The sequence below is a fragment of the Amblyraja radiata genome, chromosome 8, assembly GCF_010909765.2.
Source record: "Amblyraja radiata isolate CabotCenter1 chromosome 8, sAmbRad1.1.pri, whole genome shotgun sequence".
In the NCBI taxonomy this organism is placed as follows: Eukaryota; Metazoa; Chordata; class Chondrichthyes; order Rajiformes; family Rajidae; genus Amblyraja; species Amblyraja radiata.
In genome coordinates, this window is record NC_045963.1 from 25,531,745 (window position 1) to 25,558,283 (window position 26,539).

Consider the following 26,539-nt stretch of genomic DNA (forward strand, 5'->3'; position numbering starts at 1 on the left):
ACACACACACGTATACATACATACAAGATGAGACTTTTAATAAGTATATATTAACGTTTTATGTGTCATTCCTAACTGTCACTGTATGTCATGTTGTTACATGCGGGTGTTGCCCCAAGGCAAATTCCTTGTATGTGAATACTTGGCCAATAAACTTATTAATTCATTAACTTATTCATTCATTCATATAGATTTACTACCAATATTAATTTGTTATTTTTTTAATCAATAGTAACAACGTATCTTTTTAAAATTCAAAATCCTAACTTTCAGCAAAGAAAAAACTTTTGGAGGAACTCAATGGGTCAAGCAGCATCTGTGGTGGCAAAGAGATAGTCTATTCTGATTGGGACCCTTATTATGAGCAAGAGTTCAAAGGAGAGAAAGCCAGTACAATGAGGTACAAGGGATGGGTTAAGCAGGCGACAGATAGAAACAGGTGAGGAGGGAGATGACAGATAGGTGGAAGGACTCAAAGTACTGGAGTAACACAGCGAGTCAGGCAGCATCTCTGGATAACGTGGATAGGTGATGTTTCTGGTTGGGACCATTCTTCCAAAAAAAAAAATCACAAATCCAGCATCTGCAGTTCTTGTTTCTACATTAAAAATGCAATTCCAGTTCCTTTGCGTCAAGAAAGAGGAATTGGATTGGAATATTTTGAAGGGATGAAGAGAAGGAAAGAAAACTTCTAAATAAAAATATTAAAATTGTTCTCCCACTACACCAGGACATTCGGCGAAGTTACCTGCATTGCTCGTAAATACGTTTTGGAGGAAATCTAAATGTAAGGTGAAAATTTGAGGAACAGGAAGAAAAAGCTATGCTATCCATTGGACTATTGGACTTGATGACATTCTTTTAAATTGCCGCAGTCACCTTGTATTTTCAAATGATAATATATGTTTACGGTATTTGGATATACACATTTTTTCCACATCTCACTTACTGACTGATTGAGGAAGAATCATGGTACTTGAATTTCATGGTCCATAAGATTTAACATACATGATTATTTATAGATTTAAAAACCACAACATCTCACATTTCAATTCTTTACAATGAAAAATCTTCAAGAAATAACAGAAAATTATTCGGAGAATTAACTTTAGAAAAACTGCAATTTCATTAAGTAACAATGGACGATAAATGGAATTTCTGGGTTTTACATTTTACTAAATCTTTGGTTTGGGTTAAACTTATCAATTATATTAAATCTGAACAGAGGTTAAACAAGCACCAATACATAATCAAAATCTCCAACTCCCATTTATTGGCTCAATTCTAAAATGCTCTCAAATTCCCCAATTATTGCTTCAAGGCTGAAAGGAACAATTGTGTTCATCGCATTCGTAAAATATTGATTAGGCTGATGCGTGTCAGAGTAGGATACATTTTCATGATAAAATGTTAAGTGTCAATCAAATGAAAAAGACCCACATTCCTACCTTTCTTTGAGTATAAAGAGAGCCCCGAGCTGTGCCAGGACAGTGGTAGCGAACACTGCTAATACTTCAAACCTCTCAAACCTGAAATTTAAGCATCAGGCAGGAATACAAGTGTCACAATTGTAAAACAATCCATGCATGATTCTCAGTAATGTATCATCTACTCTGCACAGAGTGGAGAGTGCTAGACAGAATTAACATTGCCCCAAGTGCCCATGCTTCTAGGTATTTCCAATACTTCAGTCTTCTATCATCTCCAATATTGTTGTTCATAAAATCAGTCAAAAACAACATTTCCACCTCCTAATGATAAATCTTCAGAATTTCAGCAAACCAGACTATTAAGGGCGGCACAGTGGTGCAGCTGGTAGAGCTGCTGTCTTACAGCGCCAGAGAACCATGTTTGATCCCGACCTTGGATGCTTATTGTGTGGAGTTTGCACGTTCTCCCTGTGACCGCGTGGGTTTCCTCTGGGTGCTCCGGTTTCCTCTCACATCCTAGAGACGTGAATGATTGTCATAAGGTCATAAGGAATAGGAGTAGAATTAGGCCAATCGGCCCATCAAGTCTACTCCGCCATTCAATCATGAATGATCTATCTCCTCCTCCCCATTCTCCTGCCTTCTCCCGATAACCTCTGACACCTGTACTAATCAAGAATATATCTATCTCTGCGTTAAAATTATCCACTGACTTGGCCTCTACAGCCTTCTTTGGCAAATAATTCCAGATTCACCACCCTCTGACTAGAGTCAGACTCGCTGACTAAAGAATTGTAAGTTAAAATGGCCCCTGTAAATTGCCCCTAATGTGTAAATTGGGATAACATAGAGCTAGTGTGAATGGGTGGTCAATTGTTGACATGAACTTGGTGGTCCGAAAGGCCCGTTTCCATGCTATATCTCTAACATGAAAACTAATGTTTCCAGATTTCAACTACAGAATGTAAACTCTTGACACTAGTTTTATGTTATCCCACTTTCGTATCCACTCCCTGCACCAGGGACAATTTACAGAGGCCAATTAATCTACAAACCTGCACACCTTGGAATTGGGGAGATAACCCACAACCTTACAGGGAAAATGTGCAAACTCAACAGAGATAGCACCCGAGGTCCAGGATCGAACCAGGGTCTCTGGCTCTGTGAGGCAGCAGCTCTACCTGCTGCACCACTGTCATTTTCAATATATTTGATCATATGTTACCCGAAAAGAAATTGTTGAAACATTCAATATCGCACATTATACATTGTTAAATCTTGATGTTTTAAGGTGACCAAGAAAATATAACGAAAATGCATAAAATCTGTATTACTGCTGTTGCGATGACATCTTCAAGTTCTTTGGTGTAAATATCACTAATAATTTGTACTGGTCGTAACACATTGATTCTACAGCCAAGATAACACAATAATGCCTATACTTTCTCAGAAGATAAGTAAGTTCAGCATATCTCTTCAGCAATAATTCTTACCAATTTCCACAGATGCACCATAGAAAGCAGCCTATATGGATGCAATACAGCTTGGTTCAGCAATTGCTCTGCCAAGACACCAAGAAATTGCAGAGTTGTGAACGCAGCCAGTCCCCTTACACAGACCAGTCAACACCCCATCCATTTCATCTGCATTTCACACTCTCAGAAAAGCAGATGAGGGCCGCTCACAGCATGGTCATTCCCTCATCCTTCCAGGCACAAGATGCAAAAGTTTCAAAACACGACCATCAGATTCACAAAACAACTCCCCTCCCTTTTTATTTGTCTCATTATCAGAGACAGAAACATTTAAAACAATCAAAATATATTTAAATTGATAAAAAGATAAAGGACCTTTCTGTCCAGGGTCTTCTCCGTGGCCAGAGTGAGACCACATACAAACTGGAGGAATAGCACCACATATTCTGTTTGGCTAGCTTACATTCCAACAGTATGAAGATTGTGCTCTCCAATTTTAAGGAACTAAACAACTACACCCCCTCCCTTTCCGCCGTGTCACTAGAATGCGCATCCATTTCTCCCACAATCCTGGCGCACCCCTCCCACTCTCCTTCCACCTATATCCCTTCCTCTTCACATTTTGCACATCTTCTCTCCTGATTTCAGCCTTTTATCTTCTTCCATCTCTGGCCTTTGCCCACTCATCCCCTCCTTCTGTGTCCACGTATCACTTGGAAAACTTTGTTCCATTCTCCCACTCTCTTCCAGTTTTCTCACATCAGTTTGAAGAAATGTCCCGATCCAAGAAATTTCACCTATCCAAGTTCTCCATAGATGCTGCCTGGCCCGCAGATTATTCCAGCAATTTGTGTCTTATTTTATTAACCAGGAACCGGTGCCTAAATGCATTTAAAACCCATTTAACTGATATGTTATTGTTTTAATTAAATAAAGAAAAATCCCCACTTTCTTTTTCAATCCAGATCAATGATGACCCCATTTGTTTGAATGGAGCTGTATTATATGATCCAGCCAAAGTTGGTGTTAAGAAAAGGTTGCAGATATGCAGTGTATCTGGTTCTTCAGCTCCTCACCACTGAGCACCAAATCCAAAAGTGGAATGATGCACTGGTGCTTTGTCACATGCGTAACTGCACAGTGAAATTGTACATGCGGGCGCTGCCATGTTTTGCCGTCACTTCCAAAGTCCAGTCCGACCCATGCGCTCGGTCTACTGGAGCAGCTCCCAATCCAGGTAAGCCTCAGGCTCCTGCAGGGCCTTCCTTTGCCTCTTTTGGCCGGATTGGCCCGCAAACCGACGTCCCTCTCCTCACTCGCCCATGTTTGTGTCCTGGGGACGCCTCCTGCAGCTGACCTTGAAGGTGCTAGACGCAATACCCCGGTTCACCCTCCCAACAGCCCTTTCTCCTCGTGTCCAACGTCTCCCAGTACTGTGGGATACCCAGAGGACCAAACCGTCTGGTCCTCTGGACAAGTTCACGGTTCCGCGGTCCACCGAGCCCTCGGGTAGGTTCCCCGCTCCGTGGTCTGCTAAGCTTTCGGTACATCCGGGTGGGCACCGTGCCTTGGGAAAGGCCTCTGCCGCGCGCCACCTCTGGAAGGCCTCAGTTACAGTGCACTGAGGGGCCAGGTACACTTCTTATCTGGATCCTCAGTGCCGAGTCCAGCTGTAGAGAGCGAGGTCAGGTGTGCTAACCTCAACCCATCAAGTGCATTCCCGATTTTCATGCTGCAATGTGCAGGAAGGGAAAGCAGGAAAGTAAAATAGGATAGACATAAGGAACTGCAGATGCAGGAATTTTGAGCAATAAACCACAAGGTGCTGGAGTATCTCAGCGGGTCAGGCAGCATCTGACCTGTTTAGTTACTCCAGCACTTTGTGTTTTTAACTCAAGCCATTGGCAGTTTAGACCATAAGACCACAGATATAAGAGCAGAATTAGGCCATTTGGCCCTACAATGCAACTCCCCCATTCAATCATGGTTGATCTATTTTTCCCTCTCAATCCCATCCTCTGGCCTTCTCCCCATAACCTTTGACCCCTTACTGATTAAGAGTCTATCAATCCCCAGTTCAAAAATACCCATGTTAAGGCCACCACCGCTGTCTGTGGCAATTAATTCCACAGATTTGCCACCCTCTGGCTAAGGAATTTACCACTGAACCACCAGCAAAATGAATAGAATGTTTTAAGCCATTAATTTTAAATGGGGAGAAAAGCTTTTGGCCCTCCCACCTAATGTACTGAAAACAAAGTAAAATTACATAAAACCAATAGTTAATGAGAATGCAACTGTACACAGAGCTTCTCTACACAGGGATTCCTTATGCAAGTGAAAGGGATGGTCATGTAAAACAAGCTATCAATCTCTAAAAACATGCCAATTTTTAAAACCATTTTCTTCCCACTACAGGCTTGTCTTTCAGTTAATACCCACTAGAACAAAAATATTTTTAGTTTATACAATGTTGTCTCCATGTTGTCTGGATAACAGAAGTTCAAGTACAGGAATGTGATCTTTTTTGATCTTTTTTGACATAATTTGCTTTTGTTAACAATAGGATTTTGGGATTATCCAGTAGAACACTGAAGCAAGTTGGTTCTTGCATTTAACCAGGGAGTTGCTAATATGGGCGTAGATTGTTTAAGAATATATTTTTCAATTGCTTGGTAAACTGCAGACTGAATGAAACTAAGCTGCTGCGTTTTTTTTCTCATGGTAGTCAACTGAATTCTGCTCTGTAAGGGTGATACAGAGGTGCAGCTGGTAGAGCTAGAGACCTGGGTTCGGTCCTCACCTCAGATACTATCTGCGTAGAGTTTGCATGTTCGGATCTGGAAGGTTTGGTTATAAGCAGAGGCTGGATTGACTGAGTCCCTTTTTCTCCGTAGTGTAGGAGGCAGAGCGGAGACATTACAGATACATATTAAAATTATGAGCGAATAAATAAGGTGAGTAGACACAGCCTTTTTCCTAGGGTAGGGGAGTCTAAAAGTAGAGGTCTATGTTTAAGATGAGAGGGGAAAACTTTAAGAGGGTCAACTTTTTTATGCAGCGAGTGGAGTGTATTTGGAATGAGCTGCCACAGGAAGTGGCAGTTATGGGTAAAATTACAACTGAAAAGATACTTGAACAGGATCATGGATAGAATAGAATATTCCTTTAATAATCCTTTTCAGGAAATTATTTGCCACGACAGCTTCAAGACAAACATAACACCACGCTTTCATACATAACAAGTTAAAATACGTTAAAATACAAGTTAAAATACAATTAATTTAAAAAAGTGCAGTTATTTATGCTCATTAAAAAGTCTTATAGCAGCTGGTAAACAGGACTTCCTGTATCTCTCCGTTTTGCACATTGGTGCAATCAGCCTCTGGCTGAAGATGCTGCTCTTGATCACCTTCAGGGCATGGAGTGGGTGAGTGGGGTTTGTCATTATGGAACCTAGTTTATTTAGAGTTCTGGCCTCTGCCACCTGCTGGACCGTTCGTTGCTCAGCCCCGACCACTGAGCCGGCCTTCCTGATTAGTTTGTCCAATCTGTTTTTATCCGCTATACGGGCGCCATCTCCCCAACAGGCCACAGCAAAGAACAGAGCACTGGCCACCACTGAATGGTAGACACTGCACAGTAGGGGTTGGCAGATATTAAAAGACCTCAGCCTCCTTAAAAAATACAGTCGGCTTTGTCCCCTCCTGTACACCGCCTCCATATGACACTTCCAGTTCAGCTCACTGTCAAGCTGCACCCCAAGGTACCTGTGATTAGCAACCACCTCCACCTCAGTGCCCTTAATGGTAATCGGCGTTGCTTGAGTCCTCCTCCTCCCCCTCCTAAAGTCCACCACTATCTCCTTTGTTTTTTTGGTGTTGAGATGGAGATTATTGTGTGCGCTCCACTCCACAAAGTTACTTATAATGTCTCTGTATTCCTCCTCATTGCCCCCTTTAATGAGGCCGACAACAGCTGTATCATCCGAATACTTCTACATAGGAAAGGTTTGGAAGATATGAGCCAAGCAAAGGCAAATGCGATTAGCTTCTTTAGGCAACTTGCTCAGCATGGTTGAGTTGGGGGCTGAAGGGACTAATTCGGTATTATATAGCTCTATGACGCAGATCCTGTTGCCTCTACTCTTGGGCAGTGATTTCTAAATCCTGACCATTCTTTTAAAGAACATCGGTTCATCTTCCTTGGGAAGGAAACAAAGTGCTGGAGTAGTGCTCCAGCAGGTCAGGCAGCATCCCTGGAGAACATGGATAGTTGATGTTTCAGGTCGAGACCATTCTTCAGACTGTCTCCTTTGTGTCATTTTGTGTATTAACCAGCATCTGCAGTACTTTATTTCTCCATCTTCCTTGGGACTATTCTAATAAATCTTTACAGTACCCAAACCTGAACTCTCACATTCTTTCTAATAGCCATAAATTGATGCAAAGTTGTGACCTAACTATTTGATCAAGTTTGTATTTTGTTTGGTAGGGTGGTGAAGAAGCTGTTTGGCATGTTTGCCCTCTTCGGTTAATTTATTGAGTACAGGGACACCATGTTATAGTTTTTTTCAAACAATGGAAAGCCACATTGTTTGCATAGTTGTTTGGTTTTGTATTCAATGCCTCTTTTTATGCACTCCTGTATTCCATTTGCTTCATGATGACTCTCTAAGTGCCCTTCCACTCTGAGCTTACACACATGTACACCAGATACCTCAGCTCCTCTACACCCTTTTGAACGGAGCCATTTACTTGATACTATCTCTTCTTAATCTTTCTGTCAAAGTGTACGCCATTCTGTATGTTGGATTTTATCTACCACCCATCTGCCCATTCAGCCAGTCTATGACTTCTCAGTAGTCCAAATAATAACCATTGCTACGGCACTCTTTTCTATAATTAACCAACTTTCTTTCCATGCTGCCAGCAAACCTTTAATTCCATAGGAACTAATTTTTCTAACTTGGCTTCTGTAAGGGAACTTATTAAACAGCTTCTAAAAATCCACATAGATGATGTCTATTCAGTCCCTTCCCCAATCTGCTTTCTTACCTCATCAAAAAAATTAATTAAGTCAATCAAAATCAATTTGTCTTCGACAAATCTGTTCTGGCTCCACTTTATCAACTTATATTTTCCTAAGTACTTACTTTCTTTTAAACAGAGTAGGGGAATTGAGAACCAGAGGGAATCGGTTTAAGATGAGAAGGGAAAGATTTAATAGGAACCCAAGGGGCAACTTTTTCCACACAGGGTGGTGGGTATATGGAATGAGCTGCGAGAGGAAGTAGTCAAGTCAGGTACTATAACAATATTTAAAAAACATTTGGATAGGCACATAGATAAGAAATGTTTAGAAGGATGCGGGCCAAACGTGGGCAGGGGGTACTTGTGTAGATGGGGCATCTTGGTAAGCATGGGCAAGTTGAGTTGAAGGGCCTGTTTCCATGTTGTGTGACTATGACTAGAACTTACTACTTACCAAATTTCTACGGAACATTTCCTTGCAATTGTTATTAAACTAACCCCTCTGTAGTTGCCTGGCATGTCCTTACATACCTTTTTAAACATCAATATTAATGTTGCCCTTTTTTCAGTGCTCCAGGGCTTCCTCTTTATTTTGGGAGGATTAGAAGATTATGGTAAACTGTTTTGCAACCCCATGTCTCTGAACAACCTGGGATTCTTCCTATCCAGAGTTGTCGACTACATATGGAAGGTGTTTGATTTCTCCATTTCTTGCCAACAGTGAACCACCCTACCCAGTAAAAAGGTAAAGTGTCAGGTAAGCAAGAGCCAGAGAGATGAAATCCTAACACCCATGATAGGTTCCATTAACGAGCTAGGCTGCCATTCATTTATCAATATTAAGCTGATTAGTATCCTTGCCAAGATGAACTATTACATTGGTAAGTCTGGTATATAGTTGAGTGACTAATATAATGGCAGTGCAAGAGTGTGGGACCAGAACCAATATGTTATCATACAGCACAAAAACAGGCCATTCAGCACAATTTGTCCATGCTGACCAAGATGCCCATCCGATTTGCCCACATTTTGCTCGTAAACCTCTTCTATCTTCATGCTTTTTCTTTGTAAAACAGATCTTTCCAGAGCACGTCTTTCTGTCTAGGGGTCAGCACTCAGATAAGAGACTCAGCAAACCCCGGGCCATGAAATACAAGTGCCTGGCCTGTAAAATTTACATTTGTGGATGTCTGTAAAATGCTGCTATAAAAAGGTTAAGTGCTCTGCTTTTAATAAAATGAATAAATAGTTAAATACCCCATTTACAACTCCTATATCATATACAGAAACAAACTACACATTCCATATTCACCATAACTATAAAATTTAAAGGTATTAATGAAACACTGAACATACACTTACCCAAAGGAATATCCTGAACTAGGTTTCTTCAAAGTCACCCAGAAACTTATCAAGCAAGTCACTAAACTGGGAAATTAACAGATAAAAGTCAAAAAGATGAACTAAAAATTGAGCCAAGCAAAGCCAACAATATTCATGTCCCTCAGTTTAAAGATTGCATTTTACATGTCTACCATATGTTTTATAAAGTCTGCTCATCAGTTTGGATTTTTGTCAAAAATAACCCCACAAAGTGCTGGAGTAACTCTGGGTGTAGCAGCATCTCTGGAGAACATGGATAGGTGACATTTCGGGCTGGGACCCTTCTTCAGACTGAAGGTTCCCTATGAACAACACCTATCCATGTTCCCCAGAGATGCTGCCTGACCCACTGAGTTACTGCAGCACTTTGTATCGTTATTTGTATACCAGCATCTGCAGTTCATTGTTTTGAACTTGGAAGTTGGTTTAGATTTATTTGTGTAATGCTGGAAATAATAAACTCAATGGCACCATTAATACAGTGTTGCCCATTAATCTGGTACTCTTGGTTAATTAGTACACAACAAGAACACACTTTCCCCTGTTCATCATAAGCATTTTGCAGATCAGTGAACCATTTTTAAAAAGCAAACTAACCAGAGAGTTTTGCGTTGCAAAAAAAACAAAAGTAACAAAATCCAGAAGGTAGAAAAATTCTATTTTGTTAAAAATATGCCACTCTCAATTTTGATTAAATTGATGTTGTCACAAATATGGTCATTTGATCTATTCTCTTTCACAAAAGGGCAGCAAGTGCCTGGTTAAAAAACAGCAAAGGCCTGGAAATCATAAAATGACCCTTCTGAAATATCAATCTATATTTCTCTGCCAAATACTTACTGACCTTCAGTGCACGTGTCATATTTCAACATTTCTACTCTATTTTGTTTAGTGGATGGGGTTAGGTTAATATTCACTCATCTAACTCCAATAAATGGAATCATCAAAGGGATGTTTTGAACATATTTTTATGGGGATTCTCACGCTGAATTCTCTTTCAAGAATTATAGATGCAGGCCTACTTTCCTGCAACTGGTGGTCCGGCACCTCCTTTAATCCGGTCAAAATTACGAGAAGCACTTGAAATCGCCCCAAAAATGTTGTGACTAGGGTGAGGAGGCTGATCTCAACCTCATCGGGACTTCCGTGCCGATCAGTGGGTCATATTTGGCCCCTGCGGCTGGGGCTATGGAACTCTAGCATGGCCCGCGTCGACAGATCCGTTCCCATAGACGACTTCCAAGACCGACTTTGCGGGTCGGTATCTCAGCACCTCGACAGACGGTTCTGTTACCGTTGGACTCATCTCATAGGCCGAGACCTCTGTTGATCCGGAAGAATGGATAACCCAGAAAGGCAAGGGCGCTGGAAAATTGGTGGTGGACTGTATAGAACAAACCTTGATTTATGTCAATTTTCCCATAAACAAAATGCACATTCCGTAAAAATAAATTTAATGTTACCAGGCAGAACTGCAGAATCCACAACAAAAGTTGCCAAAGTGCAGTAGGCGAGGTGCAAATTGTGGTCAATATAACCCCAGACCAAAAATAAGTCCCAAAATAGTGCTCGGGTTCATGAAGCTCTAAAAGGAATACAGCCAAGTTCTAGGACATCAAAGGTTGACACAAAATGCTGGAGTAACTCAGCATCTCTGGAGAGAAGGATATTTTGGGTCGAGACCTTTCTTCAGACTGATGTCAGGTGAGTGGGCAGGACAGAGATAGAATGTAGTCGGAGAGAGTAAGACTGGTGGGAGAACTGGGAAGGGGGATGGGATGGAGAGAAAGGGAAAGCAAGGGCTATTTGAAGTTATTATCTAGAAGGACATTGCTGAGAAAGGGTGGCTAGGCACAAAAACATGAAACAGATGCCTTGTAACTCACATTTAACTGATCACCTGTCAAAAGTCTGATATAAGGTGACAAATAGTTCCAAATATACTTTACTGCAGATATTTGAACAAATTGGAGAAACTGTGAAAAATGTTGAAAATATCCTGTAGCATTATCAGAAATAATGTTTTAGCTTAAAAACCGTTCACCGGACTGGCCTGATGAAATCCTGCACCCTGAAACGTTGATTCTTGTTTCTGTCCCCACCGACGTTGTTCAAAATGCTGAATATTCCACTGTTCTTATATATTTTTTTGATTTCTAGGATCTGCATTGTTTAGTTTAGTTTAGAGATACAGCGTGGAAACATACGGTTTGGCCCACCGAGTCCACGCCGACCAGCAATCACCCGTACACAAGCTCTATCCTACACGCACATAAGGACAATTTACAAAAGCCAATTAACCTACAAACCTGCACGTCTTTGGAGTGTGGGAGGAAACCAGAGGACCCGGAGAAAGCCCACGTGGTCACAGGGAGAACGTGGAAACTCCATACAGACTGCCCCCGTAGACAGAATCAAACCTGATTCTCTGGTGCTGTAAGGCAGCAACTCTACCGCTGCACACGTGCCGCCATAAATGAAAATTTTATTTAGCAAAAATAAAATTTCACATATTAATTAATTTTTAGTCCCATCAAGCACATGCATTTAGAAGATTATAACTAAATGATTTACCTGAAAAGATCAAAGATAGTAAGGTACGTATAGGCAGTCAAAGCTGTGGAGAAAAACAAGGAGAAAAAAATTAAAGCAGCATCCTCATTTTATCTGACACATTTCTCTCCCTATCCATTAGAAATAAATGATATTTGTCAGGCTAATGTAATCACTCGCTTTCCAGAACCCTTTCAACCTAATGAATGTTTGGTTAATTTTTAATTCAAAAACAATTTCAAAATATGCTGTAGTTTGCTGATTTACTGTGCTGTGTGAATGTAAATTTACCACTAAAAATGCCAATTCTCCTCAACTTCTTCAGCACTTCAAAAAAAAGTTTATCCGTGATACAAATAGTGCTGCAATTTGGTAGATCTGCTGTCTCATGGCGCCAGAGACCCGGGTTCGATCCTGACCTCAGCGGCTGTCTGTGTGAAGTTTGTATGTTCTCCCTTTGCCCGCATGGGTTTCCTCCGGGTGCTCCGGTTTCCAATGATATCCCAAAGGCGCACGGTTTGTAGTTTAATTGGCCTCTGTAAAGTGAGATAATATAGAACTAATGTGAATGGCTGATCGATGGTCAATGTGGATTCGGTGGGCCAAAGGGCCTGTTTCCATGCTGTATCATTTAATGAAATGGTACATCATCAGACCATCTAGCAGCCTAAGGTCGTTTACCATTTTCTAAAAGTCAAAATGGCTCCTCAGTTCAAAATATAATTGACAGATACTATATTGCTGCATTAAATCTTTCTGTTAAACTTGTTGTTCACAGTCAGTAATGTGGCTCTGTTTTACATTTGGACGATTCAGTCAGACGACATCCCATATTGATGAGAATGTGCTCTCTTTATCATGATGGGTGGCATTAGTGTTACTGGAACTGCAGTTCATAATCATTGTCCATATTAATCTATTTTACTTCAGAAATAATCTTGAACTAGGTCCACGTTACCACAGTCTGCAAAGGGAAATTAAAGGTGAAAGTATTATTAAACTGGAAAACCTTGTGATCTCATCATGAACTGCATAGGAAGTCCTGTGACTGTCCTTTGTACAACGAAACGGACATGAACCCATGTATTAGGTTTCAGACTGATCGTGATTACTCTGTTTTTGACATAGTCTGCAAGGTTGGCTAATCCAAGGATTTGTACACTGCCTTTCAGTGAAATTTCCTGAGAGTTCCGTTAACCTCTTCTAAACATCATGCCTGAAGCAGTCAGTACTTTCCGCCAGCTCAAGATTATGCTAACCAGTTACAAAGAGGATCTAGATTCATCCAACACATTTTTCAATGGGGCACCAATGTAATGAATTTTAAAAAAGGGTGGATTTTAGCAAACTACTTTTAGTACTTTTCCTCCCCAAATGCACTGTCAGTCAAAAGTATACGGTGGGGGTGGGAGTCAAAACAGAAAATAGTAAATTAGAACATTTGGAAGCAGGTCTGACCAGCATATTCTGTTTAAAGTTCCAGAAGGCACTTGACACAAGTGCCACGTAAAAGACTGGTGCACAATATAAGAGAGCATGGTATTGGGGGAAGTGTGTTAACATGGATTTAAGATTGGTTATCGCATAATGAAGAGTTAGATAAAGAGATCTTTATCAGGCTGGAAGGAATGTATGCAGTGGTGTGCCCCAAGATTCGGTGCTTGCCCCAAGTGGTGTGCCCCAAGAATGGCGAATGTCACCGAGGATTCTTTACCCTGAATGTTTGTGAAGGACAGATCATTGGAGGCTTTTAAAAAGGAGGTAGATACATTTTTGAAAGAGAGAAGAATTCAAGGCTGTAGAGAACTAGCACAGCAGAGGAATTGAGGCCTTGGGCAGATCCACCATGATATACTGAATTATGTTCATAAGTGATAGGAGCAGAATTAGACCATTCGGTCAATCAAGTTTACTCTGCCATTTAATCATGGCTGATCTATCTTTCCCTCATAACCCCATTCTCCTGCCTTCTCCCCATAACCACAGACACCCATACTAATCAAGAATCTATCAATCTATGCCTTAAAAATATCCATTGACGGCCTCCACAGCCTTCTGTGGCAATGAATTCCACAGATTCACCACCCTTTGACTAAAGAAATTCCTCCTCATCTCCTTCCTAAACGTACACCCGTTTATTCTGAGGCTATGGCCTCTGGTCCTAGACTTTTCCACTAGTGGACACATCCTCTCCACATCCACTCTGTCCAAGCCTTTCATTATTTGGTAAGTTTCAATGAGGTTGACCCCTCATCCTTCTAAACTCCAACGCATACAGGTCCAGTGCCATCAAACGTTCATCATATGTTAACCAACTTATTCTTGGTATCATTCTTATAAACCTCCTCTGGACCATCTCCAGCACCAGCACATCCTTCCTCAGGTATGTATCCAAAATTGCTCACAATACTCCAAATGTCTGATGGAGCAAGCTTGATGGTCAAATGACCTACTCCTGTTCTTGCTTTATGTTCTTATCTAAACATTTTCTTAACTCCACCTGAAGGATACTGCAACATAATTCTCCATCATCATATTGACAGTTGAATACCATAGTGCGTGTAGCAGCAAAGGGTACTTCATAATGTTTCGTTTGCTAGTCACCTTAAATCTCTATTCTCCAGTTACCAACCAAGAAACCAGTTTTTCGATCTAAACCATTCATTGTTTTAATAACTTCTTTCAGTCCTTCTTTTAAATTTCAAATATAGGCACCTAGTTTGCAGCTCAGGTTTAAACTACGATCAGAACTGGGTTAAAAGAGAAGACAGAAGATTGGCAACTTTCTACACTGTACAGAGGACAACTAGTTATAAGCACTCATCCAAATAAAACAAAAATCCAACTTTTAGAAATTCTCCACATTAAGTTGTAGGAAACAAGGAACTGCAGATGCAAAAAAGGCACAAAGTACTGGAGCAACTCAGCAGGTCAGGCAGTATCTCTGGAGAACATGGAGAAGTGACATTTAGAAGGGTCCCGACCCGAAACATCACTTGTCCATGTTCTCCAGAGATGTTGCCTGACCTGCTAAGTTTCTCCAACATTTTGTGCCTATCTTTGGTGTAAACCAGCATCTGCAGTTCCTTCCTTCACATTTCATACAGCAGGTCAGACAGCGTTGCTCCAGCACTTTGTTCCTTTTTGTGTAAAAAGGATCTGCAGTTTCTTAATTCTACACTGTACTTTTCTATGTTCCATGATTTTCAATTGGGTGGGTGAGAGAAAATTCTAAATCCTGAGTTACTTTGTAGTCATCATCTGAGAGGATAGGATATTCTTATTACTTTTACACCTTTCAGCATAGAGTTAAGCAGAAGGTATCAGAATAATTTCTAAATTAATGACTGTACCTTTGCAGTATTAGTAATTGCAATAATCATCCTGATGGCTGTTCTCCAAGTTAGATACATTAAATCAAGCCTTGAACAACCAAGTCATGAATACAGGTAGGTCCAAGACACATAGCTGCAGTAAGAGGAGCCCTGATGTGCACAGCTAATCCTTCAGTCAGTACAACAAACATAATACAGTAACAGAGATCATCCTGAAATATGGAGCTAATATTTAAACATGCTGACAGCCATGCAGAAATAGCCTGCTGCTATGTGTGGTATACATAAGCCATGGAGCAGATTATGAGCCGTGTAACAGAACATTTTATTATAAATGACCAGGAATATTGAATAAATGCTACACTGAAAGAGCTAGATTTAATTCAATATGCTCAGATGACAATATAGAATAACCACTGTAAAACAGGCATGAGGTATTCAAATGGATGGAAGTGATATGCACTGTAGGGAGTCAAATAGCATATATTATGACAGAAAAGTGAAAGTGGCTTTGATTAGAGCAACCAAGCTTGTCTTATCGAGGGTGACATTGAAGTGTACCGTCGAGGTTTGGACACTCATAAAACTTGAAATCTGTGTTTATGTAATTTTTTACAACTCAAAATGTTAATGCAAGTGCTCTGATTTTGAATTTATTTGCCAAAACGCAACAAGACCAAGAATAGTTGATTTTCCATGACTTTACAATATAGTTTAACTATTATAGAGGAAAGACACAAAATGCTGGAGTAACTCAGCAGGTCAGGCAGCATCCCTGGAGAACATGGATAGGTAACTTTTGAGGCAAGACCATTCTTCAGACCGTAATTATTACAGAAACAGTTCTGTATGTCTTTGATTGCATTTGTTGTCTTGCCCCCAAAACTACTTTTGTACACACATATTAATATAAACTAAATAGATTTTCTCAGTGTGGTTAGCTTTTGGAACATTTGAATAATACAGACCTTTCCAGAGTATCGATATCATGCTTATGTAGACCAATGTCTTGTTAAATTGAAAAAAGAATACAAACAGGGCTCATGAGATTTAAAGAACAAAAATGGTATAAAAGCCCAATGCTGGACAATCTCGTAACATGAATCGCGGTTTAGTAGAGTAAAGGGCCTGTCCCATTTACATGTCCTTGGCACGCAAATTACCTGACCTCGTGGTCGCGTTGAGGCGCACGGGCATCGTATGGCCGCGCGGGGCTGGTCCCAATGAGAAGCGCGGAGGGGTATGTAGTTGTGCGCGACATCGCGCGGGGCTCCGAAATGTTTGTAGCGAGCGAAATCTTCGCACGCCAACGGCCTGTCGCGGAACTGACGGCCAAAGTGGGACAGGCCCAAGACCCTGGCACGACGCAACGTCTCACCTCCAACAGCAGCAGAAGCAGGCAAACGATCGCCGAACTCGGCCTGGGACTCATGGCCGTTGCGGTCCGGATCCGCCCCCACTTCTACTCCCAGAGCGGGGCCAAGAAAATTGAACATAGACACGAAATGCTGGAGTAACTCAGCGGGACCGACAGCATCTCTGGAGAGAAGGAATGGATGACGTTTCGGGTCAAGACCCTTCTTTCAGACTGAAGAAGAGTCTCGACACGAAACATCACCCATTCCTTCTCTCCAGAGATGCTGCCGGTCCCGCTGAGTTACTCCGGCATTTTGCGTCCATCTTCAAATGACGTCACGCGCTCCAGATGGCTGTGCGGATGCATGAAGTCGCGCGGGCGCGTAATTAGCGTGCCAAGGACACGTTAGTGGGACAGGGGCTTAAGGGTTTAATAAGATCATCCCTAGTTTTGTGTTACTTGTACTACTAATTAAGATAAACAGTGGAAGCCTCACATGCTCACGGAAAGCATCTCACCTCAAAACCATTTTGTAACCATTAAAAACTATTAAACAACTGATTGCATTTGCCAATGCACATTCTTTAGAACCACATTACTACTTCCCAAGTTAACAGGTTCTTACAATTATGAAGTGCAATCATTTGTAAATACTTTGGTAATCAACTATCTGTGAAGAACATTTTATAGGAGTCCAGCATCAATAATGTTTTATTGTCTTATGTCCCCAAATGGAACAATAAAATTCTTACTCACAGCACAGAGCAGGTATGTAAACATAGTACTTCGTAGATACCATAATAAACAAGAAAAAAGTTCAATAAATAAAATAAAATATGGTGCAAAAACAAAATCAAAGTCCGAAGTTCCGAGTACAACTTTGTCAGCTGTGTGCCTCAAAAAACTCGATCACACAACCTGCCATGTATAAATCATTCCTTCTTTCCAGAGATCCTGCCTGTCCCGCTGAGTTGCTCCAGCATTTTGTGTCTATGTAGTCATGTTGACTGTCCACAATTAACACATTCTCTTCCAAAATAATATACTATACTTCAAACTTGCTGTTGGTCTACTTCAAATGGGAATTACATCCAAAACTTCATGTTCATAAGTTCTAGGAGCATATTTAGGCCATTCAGCCCATCAAGACTACTCCACCATTCAATCATGACTGATCTATCTTTCTATTTCAACCCAATTCTCCTGCCTTCACCCCTTAACTCTTACTGATCAAGAATATGTCTTAAAAATAATATCTGCCTTAAAAATATCCAGATTTGGCCTCCACAACCATCTGTGGTAAAGAATTCCACAGGCCAGAATTCCACCCTCTGACTAAAGAAATTCATCCACATCTCCTTGCTAAAGGTACGTTCTTTTATTCTGAGGCTTTGGCCTCTGGTCCTAGACCCTCCCACTAGTGGAAACGTCCTCTTCACATTCACTCCATCGAGGCCTTACACTAAATTAAAAAAGATGAAAGGATTGAAGAAGTATATTCCTAGAATATCTTCCTGTCAGGGGAATTTTGAAGATGAACTGGATTTACTTTTGAGATGCCAATACTTTCAGATGGGGGGAATTCTTAAAAATCATTCAAGAGGGCTTTCTGAAGCAGTATGTTGTGTGTCTGGCTGAGGAGGGAGCTGTACTTGAACATAATTTAAGGAATAAGGACAGGGAAGTGATTGGTGTCTGCAAAGGAATATTTTGGGAATAGTGATCTTAATTTGGAAAGCTTCAAGGTAATCATGGAAAAAGATAACATTTGCCCTGATTTGGGCCACCCTGAGGGTGGAAGGTGGATTTTAGGCACAATTTGGAGCAGATGTTAGAGGGGGAAATGACAATTGAGAATGAGGGGCATTTAAAAGAGACGCTGTAAGAATTCAGAGTCAGCGCATCTCTGTAAGATTAGACATTTTTAGTTTACATGTCGCTCACAGAGTAAACAGTTTATACAAAAAACAAGTGCAACACAGCTAAATGGTACAGGATTGTGGCGAAAAATCTGAGTTAAATCTGAGTTACTCTGATATTCTGCAGCACTTCTATACCACGAAAAAGTAAGAGCTAGAAATATTGGAGCCCGAGGTACCACAGCCATACCCAACAGCAGGTCTGGCTCACTGCCATGGAACCGGCAACTCGCCCGGAGAGGCAAGCTCACCCCAAGGTCGTCGGAACAGCGGGTCTCTATGCAGACAACGACAGAGTGGGCCGCTGGAGGCCCTGCCGCAGCCTGGGGCTCAGTTGGATCGGATGCCGATCCAGAAAGCCAAATGTGTGGACCGGACACAGCCTGCAGCTGTACTGAGCGGTGGAACACTTAACAACAACTGGGATTTGAAATTGGCGCTGAATCGGGCGACTCTGTATACTGTTTAGGTGTACTACTGCTATACACTTATCTAAGATGTATCTAAGTGCTTTTGGATAGTGATACCTGTACTGAAATGTATACAAAAATGAATTTCACTGTACTTCGATACATGTGACAAATAAAGTAACGTTGAACCATTGAACATTGGAAACATAGCAACATAGAAAATAAGTGCAGGAGTAGGCCATTCGGCCCTTCGAGCCTGCACCGCCATTCAATATGATCATGGCTGATTGGAGCACATTAATCCCGAGAATCTAATGGGCTCTATCCCTGGATGCTACAGGAAACTAGGCTGTGGAATGTTGGGGGTCTAATGGAGAATTTTACATCTATGTTAGCCACAGACAGGGTACCAAAAGACTGGAGGATAGCTAATGATATACGCTTGTTCAGAAAAGGCAGCAGGAATAAGCCTGGAAATAACATTTGGATAATTTTGCATCCACCATGTTAACAGCACAACACATGAATTCCATATCTGAAATATCTAGCACAAGAAGAGCTAATGTTAAAGCTGCTCTGATGCAATGGGAAAAATCATGTGCAAACACCAGCGATTGAGAAAACCTGATAAAATTTCACAACTTTCTGGCTCCATTAAAGCACTCTGATACCCATACTGTAGCACACACTGTTGTCTGAGAACAGCATCACATCTGCAGGATAAGGTCAGCTGTGTATGTTTACAAAAGTGGCCAATCAAGATAAAAGAAACAAGAACAATAAAGGTAAATTAATCCATCTTTGTGTTTTAATTTTTAATGGAGACTGCATAACACAAGACAAACATTCATATACTCCACTCTCTCATTTTATTTGAGCCATTTTATTTCTTGCTCTGGGGACAGATCCATTTCCTAAATAATTGCAGGCCTGCTACCTAGGGATCAGCAATGTTAAAGGCGCTGCCCTTTCCCATCCATCTATGCTACATTTAGCCCATTCCCCTGGCACAGCAGCAACTGAGCCAATAGAATGGTGTAGAAACGTTCGATTTCCAATACCGAAATCTTAGCCAGTTTTCAGACTTGGAGAAGAGATTTGCAAACTACAGCATTCTGCTGTCATTGCTTCATGAAACACATATCGACCACTCAGTGTCGAATGTCGTAAAATGCTCTGCATTAAAAGAGAATTCTTCAATAAGTAAACTAAAAGCTTTATTGACTGAAAACAAGAATCCACTCGGTACATTCTGAAAAGAAATTTAAGACTTTAAAAGGAAGCTTTGCGTCAATTCGTCCCTGCAAAACGGCCATTAGTGGCTGTGGATTCAGGTTGATAAAGGCAGCCGTCTCCTACCAGTCACTAAGACAATGTTCCCACTTTAGCCAACTCCAGACATCCAGATGGATCGAGCTGTCATAACATTACAGCAGATACTGTCAGCGAGGCTGCACAGATTTCATACCTCATCTGAGATTTCCATTTGCAGCTTCGTGGCACAGCCAGCAAGTTAAGTTTGTTTACTACGTTCTGCCAGACTGGGTTTGAAGGTTAATGCAGAAAATTTAGTACATCTGTGCAGAAATATTTTTAAATGTATTACTTGACCTCCCAAGATACCGCTCATACAACAAAGTTTATTTTAAATATGTCTCTTGTAATCATCTCTTTGGTGGTGTTCATTCCGCAACTGTTTATTTACAGTATTTATTGTGCACACTCTTATTATCTTTTTCCTGTTATTATCTTTTTCTATTAACCATTGCTTCCGCTTTTGGTAAAAAAATGTAAGGGGTATCACACTCAGAAAACAACCTGAATTAAACACAGCGGGTCAGGTAGCATCTGTGAAGGGAATGGATTGTGACATTTCAGACTGAAGAAGGGTCCCTATCCGAAACATGGACTATTCATTCCCTCCACAGATACTGCCTGACCTGCTGAGCTATTCCAACACTCTGTGGAGGGAATGGATAGACAAGGTGTCTATCTGAGGAGGGAATGGATAGATAATGTTTCGGATCCGAATCCTTCTTCAGTCTGAAGAAGAGGCCTGACCCGAAACATTGTCTATTAACTCCCCTTACCCCCTTACGCAGCCTGACCCACTGAGTTATTCCAGCACTTTGTGTTTTGCTCAAGATTTCAACATCTGTGGTTCCTTGTGACTCCAAATGACCTGAACTTCTAATTTTCGTTTTATTTTTACAATGGACAAATTGCGAAGTCTACAGCTGACACGATAAAGACGGAAAACACGCATTAGCAGCAGCTAGTGAACTATTCATGGGTTAAAGGGTGCCTGAATCTACAGCCATGCTAAGAAGATGCAATGCTTACTCGGAAGCAGGCAGGAAAGGCATCTGAATTTACAGATCAACTGAAATGGCATAGATATGCAGAGTGCAATACAAGGATGCACAAAAACAAGGAGTGCGGCTGAGCTTCAACACTCACGTCGATGGGAACAATCAATAACTAGCATTTTCTGAGTCTCTCACAAAATGGTGTTATTTGAAACCAGGCAAAGAGACACCAAGTTTCAGCAAAGGCAAGGAGGACAGTTTAGTTTTCTTCCCTATATATAACGTCTATCTCCAAATAATCTATTAACAGATGCGTGTGCACAGTATGCCAAAAGTTCATATCTGTTAACTAAGAGTGCAGATGCATCTTTGCCATGTCCAAGCTGAATTCAACAAAGACTGATGGAACAATGCCCTCCTCGCCATTGGACACAATAATACAAAGTATGTTGGACACAATGGAGAACTATGTACAATATGGCACTAAATTGGAACCGTCTGAGCAAAGGTTTTATGGCAAACCGTAATGTTGGGAAGCTCTGAATTGATTCAAAGAGTACATATGCTTTACAGCATGTGAGGCCACATTTGAAGTATTGAGTTCAGTGCTATAGGAATTATGTTGTTATGCAGGAAAAAGTGCAGAAAAGATATAGGAGGACTTGAGGGCCTGAGCTATAAGGAGGGATGATGCAGGCTCGGACTTTATTCCTTAGAACACAGGAGGATGAGGGATGATCTTATGGAGGTGTATAAGATCATGAGGGGAATAGATAGCGCAAATGCACAGAATCTTTTACCTAGAGTAGGGAAATCAAGAACGAGAAGACTTGGGCTTAAAATGTGAGGAGAAAGATTTAATAGAGGGGCAACTTTTCACACAGGGGATGGTGGGTATATGAAATGAGGAAGATATTGTAACATTTAAAAGACATTTGTACAGGTACATGAATAGGAAAGGTTTAGAGGGGTATTGGTCAAACATGGGCATGTGGGACAAGTGTCCTTGGGGCATCTTGGTCAGTGTGGACAAGTAGGGTCGGGCCGAAGGGTCTTTTTCCATGCTGTATGACTCTATTGCTATACCCTTAATCTGATCTTCACAAAAGCCAGATATGGTGTTCTGAAACGATCAGCAACCTTGAATCAGGCTTCTTCAACGTTGAAGTTTGTTGAAAACAAAACAAACATTGATCCGTTGAGCCCTATTCACAAGTTAGAAGTAAAATATAGTCGATGCAGGAAATCTGAAAGGGGAACAGAGAATTCTAGAAGCAAGCAAATCAGATAGCATCTCCGGAAAACCTGCAGATCGATGACCTTGTATCATTTTCTGATCATGGGAAAAGATCAGCAACCCAAAATGCTGAGCTATATCGTGCCACAGTGACACGCATTGAGGCCTCTGGTGTTGTTTAGAGTATTTTCTGTAAAATGAGCTCATGCCATGGCCTGCTGGAAGTGTAAACTGATAACAACAAGGCAAAGGTGAATCTCCACTCTTAGTTTTCAATAGGATCATCAGAGCACCTCCTTAATCAATGAGAGCTGATGATTAAGAAAGAAACAGGAATGATGAACAAAGTCAAATTAGCTACAAAATGAGAAATAGAAGAGTAGAGATTGAATTATATGAGAGAAAAGAGAAATAGAAAAGGAAAACTGGAAAAAATACTGTAAATTTCTCAACAGACATTGCAACTTGCTTGGAAACAATTTAAATCCAAGAGTCAGTCTGAAGAAGGGTTTCGGCCCGAAACGTTGCCTATTTCCTTCGCTTCATAGATGCTGCTGAACCCGCTGAGTTTCTCCAGCACTTTTGTCTACCTTTGATTTTACAGCATCTGCAGTTCCTTCTTGAACATTAAATTCAAGAGTCTATTTATCAATAGATCTACACAAAATAAATGGAAAAGGAAAATTGATTAATTAGCTCTGGCAATTCACAATCCACGGCTCAACCTCGTAAACTTGTTGGTGAATGTGTGTATATAGGGATGCTACATTAACATATTATGATTCCAGCAAGAGTTTAACAATTAACTTTATCTGTCTGAAGAAGGGACCCGACCCATCCATGTTCTCCAGAGATGTTGCCTGACCCGCTAAGTTACTCCAGCACTTTCTGTCTTGTTTTTCTGAACTTTATTTCTTTCTTAGATATTATCTGACATGCTGGAATTGTTTGTTTTGATTTCCAAGTGTGGAATGTCTGGATTCAGGGCCAATGAATGGGAAATATATAACGGGAAAGGATTGCACAAGATTACTGACAAAAGACTTGTAGAAAGCACAGAAAGTTTTAAGCTTTCAAGTAGATGGCGCATATTAATCTTGAATCTGTGGAATTCATTGCCACAGATGGTTGTGGAAGCCAAGTCATCAGGTATTTATAAAGAGGAGATTGATAGACTCTTGATTAGTAAGGGTGTCAAGAGTTATGGAGAGAAGGCAGGAGAATGGAGTGGAAAGGGAAAGATAGATCAGCCATGATTGAATAGTGGAGTAGACTCAACGGGCTGAATGGCCTAATTTTGCTCCTGTGACTTATAAACATGATTTTCATTTTGGAAGGATTATGGAAGGTGCATCACTCATCCAGCTGGTCCAACACTAGTCCTCACAGGCAGCTTCTCCACACTCAGCCACAAGCAGAAGCTCACACCAGTTTCCCAGCACAGCCACGGGCAAACGCAGAGGGGGTAGGAGAGCGTGCCGTGTTCCTAGCATAGAAGACTATCATTAATTTAAATAAATTTGAACCTTGAACCTTAACACATCTCTCTACATGTTTTGCTCCAATGATCCATTTTAGCATTAATTCTATTCGCAATCTAATTTCTGGGAGCAAACTTTGCTCTGTGAGATGCCGCTGTATTAATATGTTTTTTTAAACATTCGTTTTTGCGGTAAGCTAAACATTGCAGAAAAGTCTTCAATAGCAGGTACACAAAAATGCTGGAGAAACTCAGCGGGTGCAGCAGCATCTATGGAGCGAAGGAGATAGGCAACGTTTCGGGCTGAAGCCCTTCTTCAGACTTCAATAGCAAGTAACTTTGCAAGAATATCAACTTTAGATTTATTTGGAAATTGGTTTCCAACTAAATCTGGAAAAAGGTCTTCGTTCTGGCCTGTTCTCATCTCCAAACCCCCCCCCCCCCCCTCCCCCTATCTTTCACTCTGTGGAAGGGTTCCGACTTGAAACGCCACCAATTATTTTTCTCCAGAGATGCGGCCTGACCCGCTGAATTACTCCAGCATTTTGTCTCGTCGGTATAAACCACCTGTTCAAGTTGGAAATTGCTCAAGTCTCATGCACAATAACAAGAATTCTGTTCACAAAATAACCATACCACTCCAAGATGAAATTCAAAATGGCTATGTTTAGGTTAGATTTTTTTAATTTAAAATTATTTCTATAATTTAAACAGGTTTTGTTGTCAGCGAGGAACACTAAACAGGACACCTAACAAATACAATAAGATTTTATATTTAATTGGTGGTATAACCAACAGGTGGTGTTAAAGTGGAGCCAGTTTTGATTGGTGATTGGGAGTGGAAAGAAATAGCAGCTTCAGATTCAGATTCCTGGGCACGAACACCTGAGATGACCTGTCCTGGGCCCAGCAGGAGTTTAATGAGATTTGGTATGTTTCCAAATACTCTTAAATTTTAATGTACAGATATACTGTAGAAAATATTCTGACTGGTTGTGCCATGGCCTGGTAAGGCAATTCAAACACGCAGAAACCGCAAGAGGCTGCAGAAAGCAGTGGACTCAGCCCTGTCCATCACGGACCCAGCCCTTCCCACCATCGAAAGCATCTACACGAGGCGCTGCCTCAAGAAGGCGTCATCTATCATAAGGATCCCCATCATCCAAGCCATGCCATCTTTTTGTTGCTACCGTTAGGCAGGAGATGCAAGAGTCTGAAGTCCCACACCACCAGATTCAGGAAGAGCTACTTTCTTGCCAATATTAGGTCTTGAATTTACCTGCAAAACCCTAATCCTGCCACAACCATGGAACACTACAGACCACTTCTTGCACTATCTTGGACTTGTTTTCTAATCTTTACACTTTATTTTAGAGATACATTGTGGAAACAGGCACAACGAGTCTGTGCCAACACGCAATTACCCCGTCCGCTAGCACTATCTGACACACTAGAATAATAGAATAGTGTTGAATAACTTTTATTGTCATTTGAACCCAAGTTCAAACGAAATTACGTCTCTGCAGTCATACGAACAAGAAAAAAACCAAGACACACAATTAACACAAACATCCATCACAGTGAATCTCCAAACACCTCCTCACTGTGATGGAAGGCAAAGTCTTGTCTCTCCCCTGTTCTTTATTCTTCTCCCAATGTTAAAGCCCCCGGCGGGCGATGGCAAGTCCCGCGGCCGTTAAAGCCGTGCTGGGCGATGTAAGGCCCCGCTCCGGGTCGTTTTCAACCCCGCAATTCGGGCGGGAGAAGTTGCCGTTGTGGGATCTCTGAAAAGCGGTCTCCCACCTGGGACCCGCGAGCTCCTGATGTTACCGTTCACTGCGGCTGGATCCTCCGAAGCTCCGAAGTCGGATCCTAGCGTCGCGCCACCACAGCTCTCCACGCTCCGAAGTCGGCCAGCTCCACGATGGTGAGTCCGCAGGCTCCGCGACTGGAGCCCCTAGGTCGTTCCGGTTGGAGGCCGCTCCACGGTGCTAGGCCCCAACGACAGGGGAAAGGTCGGGTCCCCCGTACAGGGAAGAGATTTAAAAGTTTCCCCCACATATACTCAGCTAAAAATAATATATAAACTACAACCAAAACATGCACTTAACAGTACAAAAATAAAAAAAAGACAGACGGACTGCAGAGGCCGTTGCCGCGAAGCGCCGGCACTTCCGGAGCCACTCATTGCAATAGGGACAATTCACAATTTACAGAAGTCAAATTAACCTACAAACGTGTACGTCTTTGGATTTTGGGAGGAAACCGGAGCACCCGGAGAAAACCCACATGGTCACAGGGGAACGTATGAACTCCGTACAGACAGCATCCAAAGTTAGAATCATATCTGGATCTCTGGCGCTGTAAGGCAGAAAACTCCGCCACTGTGCCACTGGTGTAATTTTGCACCAATGTCATTTTATTTTTGCACGGACTTGTAGATTTTATGTGTAAATCAAGTGTGATCTATATATTTTAGGTGTGTTATTCATGTCCACGTGCCTGTGATATTGCTGCTAATAAGATTTTCATTGCACCCAAACTTCACCAAACTTGTGCATTTGTACATCAACTCAACTTAACTTGCAAAGTCTTGGCCCCGACTTTAGTTTGCGCGT

At 41.4% G+C, this 26,539-nt stretch overlaps 1 protein-coding gene across 1 annotated transcript in view; it reads right to left on the bottom strand.

Moving 5' to 3' along the window:
- slc30a6 (solute carrier family 30 member 6) overlaps nt 1-26,539 on the bottom strand; it is a 115,674-nt gene that overhangs the window by 43,549 nt on the left and 45,586 nt on the right. The window contains exons 5-7 of the mRNA XM_033025427.1: nt 11,896-11,938; nt 9,301-9,366; nt 1,449-1,529 (exon numbers count right to left, since the gene is read on the bottom strand). Of these exons, the coding sequence (XP_032881318.1) occupies nt 1,449-1,529; nt 9,301-9,366; nt 11,896-11,938 (190 nt within the window). The remainder of the gene's footprint in view (nt 1-1,448; nt 1,530-9,300; nt 9,367-11,895; nt 11,939-26,539) is intronic.